Source organism: Loxodonta africana, chromosome 20 (assembly GCF_030014295.1).
Source record: "Loxodonta africana isolate mLoxAfr1 chromosome 20, mLoxAfr1.hap2, whole genome shotgun sequence".
NCBI lineage: Eukaryota > Metazoa > Chordata > Mammalia > Proboscidea > Elephantidae > Loxodonta > Loxodonta africana.
Genome location: NC_087361.1, coordinates 77,566,724 through 77,580,319, shown reverse-complemented (window position 1 = coordinate 77,580,319; position 13,596 = coordinate 77,566,724). Strand labels below are relative to the sequence as shown.

At 38.8% G+C, this 13,596-nt stretch overlaps 1 protein-coding gene across 1 annotated transcript in view; it reads right to left on the bottom strand.

Annotated features, from left to right (window-relative positions):
- Nucleotides 1-674: 674 nt before the first annotated feature.
- ATP6V1G3 (ATPase H+ transporting V1 subunit G3) overlaps nt 675-13,596 on the bottom strand; it is a 49,666-nt gene continuing 36,744 nt past the window's right edge. The window contains exon 3 of the mRNA XM_003410202.3: nt 675-986. Within this exon, the coding sequence (XP_003410250.2) occupies nt 813-986 (174 nt within the window). The 3' untranslated portion in view covers nt 675-812. The remainder of the gene's footprint in view (nt 987-13,596) is intronic.

The following is a 13,596-nucleotide window of genomic DNA, read 5'->3' as shown; positions in this document are numbered from 1 at the left end:
GGTTCTCTATGAGACTCAATAACAACAGGATTTAATCTTCATGGGAGCAGACTGCCACTTCTCTCGCCCACAGAGTGATCTGCTGAGCTTTTGGTTATAATGCAAATTAATTCTGTCGGTTGGAGGGACAATTGATTTCCTTCCCAACAACACTCTGGAGTAAGCCAGTTTTGAATTTACTTGTAAATTCATTTATCATTATTTACTGCTTATTATATACATACATACCCATATGCACACATAAAATATATCATATATTATATATAGTATATATGCAGTTTTTAGAATATATGCATAAAATATATATATTACATACATGCAGTTCTTAGTTTGTCTTTGAACTTACTGGTTTCCTCACTGATTAATAAATTAAATAAAATCCTTGACACATGTTCATTATATATCTGTATGACAGTCATGATTATACTCTTGTAAAAATTATATTTTAACAATCCCAACTAAGAATGCATTTTCTAAGTTAATAAAAAGAAGTAACCAAAAAAAAAAAAAAACAACTAAAAAGCTCTTCAGACCATGTTTTTCTGTTAAGTGTTACAAGACACGTCACTCTGCATTCTTGCCTTCCTCTAAGCTAAAATGACAAGTTATACCTATTTCCAGGAACGATATAACAGAGAGCTTTTTTTGTTCGTTTTGTTTTTAATTCAGTGCCCACATGCAAACTGTTACATTGACATCAGTAGATATCCAGTAAATTTAAGATTAACGTTTTAAATTCCTTAATATAAACCTGAAGGCATAAGCAACCGGGCAGCATACATACACAGTTTATTGAAGATGATGGTGCTCATTTAGTTGCTGGGTCTGTAGTTCACATGGATTTCTGGCTTCATGTTGTAGACCATACTCAGAAGCTGGTTCATCAGGCTTTCCATGTGCTTGTTGTAGCTTCCACACAGTTCTTGTATCTTCCCTAGAGTTTGCTGTTCTATTTCATCTGCGAGATTACTCTGACAGCCCATTATCTACCAAAACAAAATAGGTAGAATTCACTACACTATACACCATATTAAGGAGTCCTGGTGACACAATATTTAAACACCCGGCTGCTCACCTAAAAGGGGGTGGCTCAAATCCACTAGTGGCTCTGTGGGAGAAAAAAAACCTGGCAATCTGCTCCTGTAAAGATCATAGTCTTGGAAACCCTGTGGGGGAGTTCTACTGTGTCCTATAGGATTGCTATGAGTCACAATCAACTCTACTGCACACACAACAAATGCCATATTAAAATTTAATTTTTTTTTTGAAGTTTTGGCCTATTTAGCAATGATTATCCAATGGTGCATGCTTTGTGTATTATTTTACTAGAATTTTCTCAGAGAATGAACAAGACCACTAATACCATGAGTTGGATGGATAAACTTTCCTAAAAAATGGAACTGTCCATGGCATGTTATTTCCAAGTTGACCTCCACATAGTGCAAATTGAATACAAGTTTACAACCATTATGCCACGCTCCAATGATTTTTTATCACCTTTTTCATGTATTTATAATAATTTCCATTCAGTTCCAATATCTTTCCTATTGTTTACATTATGAACTACAAGCCTGGAAAATAAAGTTGAAAAATATCAGCAAATTCATTTTTGCTAGTTTTTAAAGAGCAAATAACTGGTTGGTCTGTTTTTAAAATACATTACCTGAACTGATTAAATCAATGCATTTTTTTTGTTTTCCAGAAAATATAGCCACAGTATGCCCAATAAGACACTTTTACATGTACAGGGATATCTTTTTGGCAATAGATATAATCTTGAAAATTTTAGTGTAGATTGAATTTGTTCTAAATTGAATTACATAATTTTAGGCAGCTAAAACAATTAAAACAATTTGTTCCAAATTTATCCTCATGAACTCCTTGTTTCTTAAAAGGCATTGTTAAGGCCAGATAGCTGGTCATTGTTTGTTTGTTTTTCTCATCTGTGACTTTATAGAGAGGGTATGCATTTCATTTAATCCAAGAGGCTCCATGAATGACTGATTTCAACTTCAGGGTTGTTAGACTATTCTAAATTCTAGAATCCACTTGATCTTTCTGGGTCCTAAGCTTGAAATCAAATGTGATTGAGGCTATCAAGTTCAAGTTCTTTTCTGTTTATAGTTCAAGCAATAGGGCTCCCCAGTTTAAAGAGAATAATTTTGAGAAGATACAGCTTCTAAGACATCAAATAACTTTTACAAAATAACATTTGGATGAGTAAGTATACAAGAAGCAGAAACATATGGATCAAATTTCCTCTGGTAGGAAGTTTAAAAGTATAAGAGAACTTTTTATGAAAATAGTTTTATCAAACTCAAAAAATCTTGGCGGGGGGGCTCCCAAATTTTTTCCTCCTCAGAGATCGAAGGTCTTAAGTGGTTGAAAATAAGGAAGACAAACTGTTGTGGAAATATTACCTATTTTTTTCTTTGGAGAAACATTAAAAATAATTAATAGGCTAGTTTAACGCAGCTTCCTGGATGACTTTGGAAAAGTTAATCTCAAGCTCAGGTTCTTTATCTTTAAAATGGGGATAACACTGTTGTAAAAAGTCAACCAGATTCATAAACATAAAGTGTGTAAAGCAGTGCTATCCAAGAGAAATATAGTATGAGCCACAAAGTGAACAATATATGTAAATTGAAATTTTCAAGATGTTACATTATAGAAGAGTAAAAAGAATTAGGTGAAATTAATTTTTTTTTTTATTAACTTTTATTAAGCTTCAAGTGAACGTTTACAAATCCAATCAGTCTGTCACATATAAGTTTACATACATCTCACTCCCTACTCCCACTTGCTCTCCCCTTCTTGAGTCAGCCCTTTCAGTCTCTCCTTTCGTGACAATTTTGCTGGCTTCTCTCTCTCTCTATCCTCCCATCCCCCCTCCAGAGAAGAGTTGCCAACACAATCTCAAGTGTCCACCTGATATAATTAGCTCACTCTTCATCAGCGTCTCTCTCCCACCCGCTGACCAGTCCCTTTCATGTCTGATGAGTTGTCTTCGGGGATAGTTCCTGTCCTGTGCCAACAGAAGGTCTGGGGACCATGGCCGCCGGGATTCCTCTAGTCTCAGTCAGACCATTAAGTTTGGTCTTTTTATGAGAATTTGGGGTCTGTATCCCACTGATCTCCTGCTCCCTCAGGGGTCCTCTGCTGTGCTCCCTGTCAGGGCAGTCATTGATTGTGGCCGGGCACCAACTAGTTCTTCTGGTCTCAGGATGATGTAGGTCTCTGGTTCATGTGGCCCTTTCTGTCTCTTGGGCTCCTAGTTGTCGTGTGGCCTTGGTGTTCTTCATTTTCCTTTGATCCAGGTGGGTTGAGACCAATTGATGCATCTTAGATGGCCGCTTGTTAGCATTTAAGACCCCAAACGCCACATTTCAAAGTGGGATGCAGAATGATTTCATAATAGAATTATTTTGCCAATTGACTTAGAAGTCCCCGCAAACCATGTTCCCCAGACCCCCGCCCTTGCTCCGCTGACCTTTGAAGCATTCATTTTATCTCGGAAACTTCTTTGCTTTTGGTCCAGTCCAATTGAGCTGACCTTCCATGTATTGAGTGTTGTCTTTCCCTTCACCTAAAGCATTTCTTATCTACTGATTAATCAATAAAAAACTCTCTCCCACCCTCCCTCCCTCCCCCCCTCGTAACCACAAAAGTATGTGTTCTTCTCAGGTTTACTATTACTCAAGATCTTCTAATAGTGGTCGTATACAATATTTGTCCTTTTGCCTCTGACTAATTTCACTCAGCAAAATGCCTTCCAGGTTCCTCCATGTTATGAAATGTTTCAGAGATTCGTCACTGTTCTTTATCGATGCATAGTATTCCATTGTGTGAATATACCACAATTTATTTACCCATTCATCCGTTGATAGACACCTTGGTTGCTTCCAACTTTTTGCTATTGTAAACAGAGCTGCAATAAACATGGGTGTACATGTATCTGTTTGTATGAAGGCTCTTGTATCTCTAGGGTATATTCCCAGGAGTGGGATTTCTGGGTTGTAGGGTAGTTCTATTTCTAACTGTTTAAGATAACGCTAGATAGATTTCCAAAGTGGTTGTACCATTTTACATTCCCACCAGCAGTGTATAAGAGTTCCAATCTCTCCGCAGCCTCTCCAACATTTATTATTTTGTGTTTTTTGGATTAATGCCAGCCTTGCTGGTGTGAGATGGAATCTTATCGTAGTTTTAATTTGCATTTCTCTAATGGCTAATGATCGTGAGCATTTTCTCATGTATCTGTTGGCTGCCTGAATATCTTCTTTAGTGAAATGTGTGTTCATATCCTTTGCCCACTTCTTGACTGGGTTGTTTGTCTTTTTGTGGTTGAGTTTTGACAGAATCATGTAGATTTTAGAGATCAGGCGCTGGTCGGAGATGTCATAGCTGAAAATTCTTTCCCAGTCTGTAGGTGGTCTTTTTACTCTTTTGGTGAAGTCTTTAGATGAGCATAGGTGTTTGATTTTTAGGAGCTCCCAGTTATCTGGTTTCTCTTGATCATTTTTGGTAATGTTTTGTATTCTGTTTATGCCTTGTATTAGGGCTCCTAGGGTTGTCCCAATTTTTTCTTCCATGATCTTTATCGTTTTAGTCTTTATGTTTAGGTCTTTGATCCACTTGGAGTTAGTTTTTGTGCATGGTGTAAGGTATGGGTCCTGTTTCATTTTTTTGCAAATGGATATCCAGTTATGCCAGCACCATTTGTTAAAAAGGCTTTCTTTTCCCCAATTAATTGACACTGGTCCTTTGTCAAATATCAGCTGCTCATACATGGATGGATCTATGTCTGGGTTCTCAATTCTGTTCCATTGGTCTATGTGCCTGTTGTTGTACCAGTACCAGGCTGTTTTGACTACTGTGGCTGTATAATAGGTTCTGAAATCAGGTAAAGTGAGGCCTCCCACTTTCTTCTTCTTTTTCAGTAGTGCTTTGCTTATCTGGGGCTTCTTTCCCTTCCATATGAAAATGGTGATTTGTTTCTCTATCCCCTTAAAATATGACATTGGAATTTGGATCGGAAGTGCGTTAAATGTATAGATGGCTTTTGGTAGAATAGACATTTTTACTATGTTAAGTCTTCCTATCCATGAGCAAGGTATGTTTTTCCACTTAAGTATGTCCTTTTGAATTTCTTGTAGTAGAGCTTTGTAGTTTTCTTTGTATAGGTCTTTTACATCCTTGGTAAGATTTATTCCTAAGTATCTTATCTTCTTGGGGGCTACTGTGAATGGTATTGATTTGGTTATTTCCTCTTCGGTGCTCTTTTTGTTGTTGTAGAGGAATCCAAGTGATTTTTGTATGTTTATCTTATAACCTGAGACTCTGCCAAACTCTTCTATTAGTTTCAGTAGTTTTCTGGAGGATTCCTTAGGGTTTTCTGTGTATATAATCATGTCATCTGCAAATAGTGATAACTTTACTTCTTCCTTGCCAATCTGGATACCTTTTATTTCTTTGTCTAGCCTAATTGCCCTGGATAGGACTTCCAGCACAATGTTGAATAAGAGCAGTGATAAAGGGCATCCTTGTCTGGTTCCCGTTCTCAAGGGAAATGCTTTCAGGTTCTCTCCACTTAGAGTGATATTGGCTGTTGGCTTTGCACAGATGCCCTTTATTATGTTGAGGAATTTTCCTTCAATTCCTATTTTGATAAGAGTTTTTATCATAAATGGGTGTTGGACTTTGTCAAATGCCTTTTCTGCATCAGTTGATAAGATCATGTGGTTTTTGTCTTTTGATTTATTTATGTGATGGATTACATTAATGGTTTTTCTGATATTAAACCAGCCTTGCATACCTGGTATAAATCCCACTTGATCAGGGTGAATTATTTTTTTGATGTGTTGTTGGATTCTATTGGCTACAATTTTGTTGAGGATTTTTGCATCTATGTTCATGAGGGATATAGGTCTATAATTTTCTTTTTTTGTAATGTCTTTACTTGTTTTTGGTATCAGGGAGATGGTGGCTTCATAGAATGAGTTGGGTAGAATTCCGTCATTTTCTATGCTTTGGAATACCTTCAGAAGTAGTGCTGTTAACTCTTCTCTGAAAGTTTGGTAGAACTCTGCAGTGAAGCCGTCGGGGCCAGGGCTTTTTTTTGTTGGGAGCTTTTTGATTACCGTTTCAATCTCTTTTTTTGTTATGGGCCTATTTAGTTGTTCTACTTCTGAATGTGTTAGTTTAGGTAGGTAGTGTTTTTCCAGGAATTCATCCATTTCTTCTAGGTTTTCAAATTTGTTAGAGTACAATTTTTCATAATAATCTGAAATGATTCTTTTAATTTCATTTGGTTCTGTTGTGATGTGGTCCTTCTCGTTTCTTATTCGGGTTATTTGTTTCCTTTCCTGTATTTCTTTAGTCAGTCTAGCCAATGGTTTATCAATTTTGTTAATTTTTTCAAAGAACCAGCTTTTGACTTTGTTAATTCTTTCAATTGTTTTTCTGTTCTCTAATTCATTTAGTTCAGCTCTAATTTTTATTATTTGTTTTCTTCTGGTGCCTGATGGATTCTTTTGTTGCTCACTTTCTATTTGTTCAAGTTGTAGGGACAGTTCTCTGATTTTGGCTCTTTCTTCTTTTTGTATGTGTGCATTTATCGATATAAATTGGCCTCTGAGCACTGCTTTTGCTGTGTCCCAGAGGTTTTGATAGGAAGTATTTTCATTCTCGTTGCTTTCTATGAATTTCCTTATTCCCTCCTTGATGTCTTCTATAACCCAGTCTTTTTTCAGGAGGGTATTGTTCAGTTTCCAAGTATTTGATTTCTTTTCCCTAGTTTTTCTGTTATTGATCTCTAGTTTTATTGCCTTGTGGTCTGAGAAGATGCTTGGTAATATTTCGATGTTTTGGACTCTGCAAAGGTTTGTTTTATGACCTAATATGTTGTCTATTCTAGAGAATGTTCCATGTGCGCTAGAAAAAAAAGTATATTTTGCAGCAGTTGGGTGGAGAGTTCTGTATAAGTCAATGAGGTCAAGTTGGTTGATTGTTGTAATTAGATCTTCCGTGTCTCTATTGAGTTTCTTACTGGATGTCCTGTCCTTCTCCGAAAGTGGTGTGTTGAAGTCTCCTACTATAATTGTGGAGGTGTCTATCTCACTTTTCAATTCTGTTAAAATTTGATTTATGTATCTTGCAGCCTTGTCATTGGGTGCATAAATAATTAATATGGTTATGTCTTCCTGATCAATTGTCCCTTTTATCATTACATAGTGTCCTTCTTTATCCTTTGTGGTGCATTTAAGTCTAAAGTCTACTTTGTCAGAAATTAATATTGCTACTCCTCTTCTTTTTTGCTTATTTTTTGCTTGATATATTTTTTTCCGCCCTTTGAGTTTTAGTTTGTTTGTGTCTCTAAGTCTAAGGTGTGTCTCTTGTAGGCAGCATATAGATGGATCGTGTTTCTTTATCCAGTCCGTGACTCTCTGTCTCTTTATTAGTGCATTTAGTCCATTTACATTCAGCGTAATTATAGATAAATAAGTTTTTAGTGCTGTCATTTTGATGCCTTTTTATGTGTGTTGTTGACAATTTCATTTTTCCACATACTTTTTTGTGCTGAGACGTTTTTCTTAGTAAATTGTGAGATCCTCATTTTCATAGTGTTTGACTTTATGTTAGTTGAGTCATTACGTTTTTCTTGGCTTTTGTCTTGAGTTATAGAGTTGCTATACCTTTTTGTGGTTACATTATTATTTACCCCTATTTTTCTAAGTAAAAACCTAACTTGTATTGTTCTATATCGCCTTGAATCACTCTCCATATGGCAGTTCAATGCCTCCTGTATTTAGTCCCTCTTTTTGATTATTGTGATCTTTTACCTATTGACTTCCATGATTCCCTGTTATGTGTATTTTTTTTTTTAATTAATCTTAATTTGTTTTTGTGATTTCCCTATCTGAGTTGATATCAGGACGTTCTGTTTTGTGACCTTGTGTTGTGCTGATATCTGATATTATTGGTTCTCTGACCAAACAATATCCTTTAGTATTTCTTGTAGCTTTGGTTTGGTTTTTGCAAATTCTCTAAGCTTGTGTTTATCTGTAAATATCTAAATTTCGCCTTCATATTTCAGAGAGAGTTTTGCTGGATATATGATCCTTGGTGGGCAGTTTTTCTCCTTCAGTGTTCTGTATATGTCGTCCCATTCCCTTCTTGCCTGCATGGTTTCTGCTGAGTAGTCTGAACTTACTCTTATTGATCCTCCCTTGAAGGAAACCTTTCTTTTCTCCCTGGCTGCTTTTAAAATTTTCTGTTTATCTTTGGTTTTGGCGAGTTTGATGATAATATGTCTTGGTGTTTGTCTTTTTGGATCAATCTTAAATGGGGTTCGATGAGCATCTTGGATAGATATCCTTTCGACTTTCATGATGTCAGGGAAGTTTTCTGTCAGGAGTTCTTCAACTATTTTCTCTGTGTTTTCTGTCCCCTCTCCCTGTTCTGGGACTCCAATCACCCGCAGGTTATCCTTCTTGATAGAGTCCCACATGATTCTTAGGGTTTCTTCATTTTTTTTAATTCTTTTATCTGATTTTTTTTCAGCTCTGTTGGTGTTGATTCCCTGGTCCTCCAGATGTCCCAGTCTGCATTCTAATTGCTCGAGTCTGCTCCTCTGACTTCCTAGTGCGTTGTCTAATTCTGTAATTTTATTGTTAATCTTTTGGATTTCTACATGCTGTCTCTCTATGGATTCTTGCAACTTATTAATTTTTCCACTGTGTTCTTGAATAATCTTTTTGAGTTCTTCAACAGTTTTATCAGTGAGTTCCTTGGCTTTTTCTGCAGTTTGTCTTATTTCATTTGTGATGTCTTGAAGCTTTCTGTAAATTAGTTTTTTATATTCTGTATCTGATAATTCCAGGATTGTATCTTCATTTGGGAAAGATTTGGATTCTTTTGTTTGGGGGGTTGTAGAAGCTGTCATGGTCTGCTTCTTTAAGTGGTTTGATGTGGATTGTTGTCTCCGAGCCATCACTGGGAAACTAGTTTTTCCAGAAAATCTGCTAAAAAAAAAATGCAGTCAGATCCCTATCAGAGTTCTCCCTCTGGCTCAGGCTATTCGGATGTTAATGAAGCCTCCTGGGGAGGGTGGGGGAGGGAACAGAGAGATAGGAGAGTAGCACCTCAGAATATAGCCAGAGTTGCTTGTCTTGCTTGGAATGACTATTATATCTGAGACTCCCGCGGCGCGCGGCGCCTATGTGTGCTGGCTGTGTGGAGATTGCCCCCGGGGGGTCTGGCCCCCTGAAGTCAAGGTCAGATCCTCCGCTTCCAGCCCCACGCCCAGCGTCAAGGCTCCCCTACTGGGACGGTGCATTCTCAACTCCAAAATCAGTCGCTGCCTCCCGGGGACTTCTCGTCCCTCCAGCCGCATTGCCGTGCCGCCCCCGCGAACCAGTTGGGCCGGCTCCTGGGGTTAGTTCAGGTGGGTGGAGCAGCTCCCCGTGCTTGTGCCGTGACCGAGTGTCCCGGCTGGGACGCTGTTCTCCCCACTCCAATACCAGTCGCTGCCTCCCGGGGACTTCTCCTACCGGCTGCGTCCCACGCCGCCCGCGCGACCCAACTGGGCCCCCTCCCGGGGTTAGTTCAGGGGGGTGGAGCACCTCTCCGTGTTTATGCTGTACCTGCGTCCAGTCCAAATCCCGGCGGGACAGTTCCCCGGCTGGGACGCTGCTCTCCCCATTGCAAGACCAGTCACTGCCTCCCGGGGACTTCTCCTACTGGCTGCGTCCCACGCCGCCCGCGGAACTGGCTGGCCCCCTCCCGGGGTTAGTTCAGGGGGGTGGAGCAGCTCTCTGTGCTTGTGCCGTACCTGACTGGTACGCTGGCTCCAGGCTCTGGAAACAATCACTGCTTCCCCCTATTAGTTCGTTCTCCGTCTCTAAATCTGTGTTTGTTGTTCAGGGTTCGTAGATTGTTATGTATGTGATCGATTCACTTGTTTTTCCGTGTCTCTGTTGTAAGAGGGATCCGACTTAGCGTCTGCCTAGTCCGCCATCTTGGCTCCGCCCCTGGTGAAATTAATTTTAATAATATATGTATTTAACCTAATATATCCAATATATTTTTATTTTAAGGTATAATTAATGTAAAAATTAATGACAGATTAATTAAGATGAGACAACCTTGCTTGCTGAAAGTGAAGAGGAGTTGAAGCACTTACTAATGAAGATCAAAGACCACAGCCTTCAGTATGGATTGCACCTCAACATAAAGAAAACAAAAATCCTCTCAACTGGACCAATGAGCAACATCATGATAAACGGAGAAAAGATTGAAGTTGTCCAGGATTTCATTTTACTTGGGTCCACAATCAACAGCCACGGAAGCGGCAGTTAAGAAATCAAAAGACGCATTGCATTGGGTAAATCTGCTGCAACGGACCTCTTTAAAATGTTGAAGAGCAAAGATGTCACCTTGAAGACTAAGGTGCGCCCTACCCAAGCCATGGTATTTTCAATTGCATCATATGCATGTGAAAGCTGGACAATGTAAGGAAGACCAAAGAAGAAATGATGCCTTTGAATTGTGGTGTTGGCGGAGAATATTGAATATACCACGGGCTGCCAAAAGAAAGAAGAAATCTGTCTTGGAAGAAGTACAACCAGAATGCTCCTTAGAAGCAAGGATGGCATGACTGCGTCTTACATGCTTTGGACGTGTCATCAGGAGGTATCAGTCTCTGGAGAAGGACATCATGCTTGGCAGAGTACAGGATCAGTGGAAAAGAGGAAGACCCTCAACGAGGTGGATTGACACAGTGGCTGCAACAATAGGCTCAAGCATAACGATTGTAAGGATGGCACAGGACCGGGCAGTGTTTTGTTCTGTTGTGCATAGGGTCGCTATGAGTCGGAGATGACTCGACCGCACCTAACAACAACAATATAAAAATTATTACTTTCATTTTTTCAGACTAAATCTTTGAAATCTAGTGTATATTTTGCACTTACGGAACATCTTAACTTAGACTAGCTACATGTCCCTAGAGAAGGACATCATGCTTGGTTAAGTATAGGGTCAGTGAAAGAGAGGAAGACCCTCAATGAGATGGATTGATACAGTGGCTTCGATGATGGGCTTAAGCATAGCAATGATTGTGAGGATGGTGCAGGACCGGGCAGTGTTTCATTTACTGTGAGTGGGAACTGACTCGATGGCACGTAACAACAACAACAACACACATGTGAGGTAGCCACTGAGTTGGACAGCATAAGTCTAGTGTAATAGATAGTAGTAGTATTCTTAATGTGCTTTGCTAAGACAGCATAAGATTTTCTGAAGATACTGAGTTGTGAAGATAGTGCTTATCACAGAAGCTTGGCCCTGAGCAAGTATTTAATGAATGTTAGTGATTATTTTTATGATTTTTCACTGGTTGCCCTGCATGTGTACTCTCTTCATCTTCTAATCCATCGGGGACTTTCAAAAACATTGGAATACCCTTGTAAATACCTCATAAGCCAAAAGTATTCTGCTAGTTAAATACAATATTACTTCTGAGTTTGTCTGATATCCAGTAATTTAAGTTTCTGCAGTGTTTCCTCAACAGCGCTATGATAATGATTAATCACTCTCATGAGCAAAATACAGTTTCGCACTCAGTTTCTAATTGCTTCAATGAAATGAAATGCTGTCACCATATGAATTCAGGAAGAGAGATTTCATAATATAAAAATCTTCACATGCCCAAGAAAGCTATTTTCCAGTTTTCTGTTTAGGTCTACCTAACTGTTATGTGTAGTAGCAACGAATTTATTTGTTTCCATTCTAGTCCAGATTTCTTTTTAGCAATGTAATATCATTCTCAGGAGAAGATATTGTATTGGGTAGCAATAACAAGTAAAACCAAAAACCCATCGCCGTTGAGTCGATTCCGACTCATAGCGACCCTGTAGGACAGAGAAACAAAGTAGAGCTGCCTCATAGGGTTTCCAAGGAGCAGCTGGTGGATTTGAACTACTGACCTTTCGGTTAGCAGCTGAACATTTACCACTGAGCCACGAGGGCGCCATAATAAGCAAGAGATATATAATTCTTTAATAAAACAGTATTTATTGATATACACTCCACACTGGGACACCTGCTTCTGTTGATAAATCAGGGCACTTAAAGAAACACATACATAAATAAAAATTAAAAAGCAACAAAAGAAGTAACATTGAAGTTCAGTACCTACAGGAGGCAGAAAACTGGCTTTGAAGGTCTCCTCCCACACCTCCTCTTGCCCTGGGTTGATGATGATGAGATTTCACTGGACTAGCAATATGCCTGACATATGGAGGTCTGCCAGTGAAGGAGGGTCTGTGTCAATGGTTTTACAGTATGCTTGAAGTAGTGAGACCTAAGTATGTTGACCTTTCTATGTGAGCTTTTGATCAACTAGCTGTAAAATTGGCTGAGGGTGCTAACTGAGAGCAATGAGGAGTTTTAATTATTGTCCAAAGCACAGAGCCAATATTCTGAACCAGCTTCAACGCTTATGATTCTTCTGGACAAGTGTTTCAACACATTTAACACAATTATTTTCTGAAATTATATTCAGTTTTGTTATTATTTAAAAAGTAGCAGTAAATATCATATCAGAAGTAGCAGCCTACATAGGATAATCAAACCTGGTTAGCATTAAGGATGACTATTTTCTCAGGTTCTATTATGCCATGGTTATGATGGGATTCAATAGGAAAAACAAAGGCACAGAGGAAATGTTTAGTTATTCATTCATTCAACAAATATTTATTGAGTACCTACTGTGGACGAGGCTCTGTTGTATTGTCTAGGAAAACAACAGAGGACATAATAAAGAACCTGTCTTTTTGGTGCTTACATTCTAGAAGGAAAAATAATTAATAAGCAAGAAATACAAATACATATTATTACATCAGGTAGTGATAAATGCTATGAAGAAGAAGTATGAACAATATGTAGTGGGGCATTACTCTCCTTTATTGATGAGAGACACAGTTTTAGGTAAGGTGATCAGGAGAATAGAGATGCCTGTGTCTAAAACAAGAGGATTCCAGGGAAAGGGAATAGGATATGCAAAGGCCCTGTGGTAGCAACATGCTCAATCTGTTTGAGGATCAGCAGTAAGACCAGTATGGCTAGAATAGAATGAATAGAGTTAAAACATGACAAAACAAACTTGTTGCAGTCGAGTCAACTCTGACTCATAGTGACCCTATAGGACAGAGTAGAACTGTCGCATAGGGTTCCCAAGGAGTGCCTGGTGGGTTTGAACTGCTGACATTTTGGCTAGCAGCTGTAGCTCTTAACCACTACACCACCAAGGTTTCCAATTAAAGAGCTAGGGTGGTAGTAAATGTGATTTGAGATGTAGCCAAGAGTAGAGCTGGATGTGCAGTGTATAAAGATTTCTTTTTTCAAATATTGGTGCTATTTTTAGGTGCTGTTAGATGGATTCTGACTCATAATGACTCCCTATGACAGAGGAGAACTGCCCCATAGAGTTTCCTAGGCTGTAGTCTTAACGGAAGCAGATAGCCAGGACTCTCTCCTGTGGAGCTGTTGAGTAGGTTAGAACAGCTCAGCACTTAACCATTGCTCCCCCGGGGC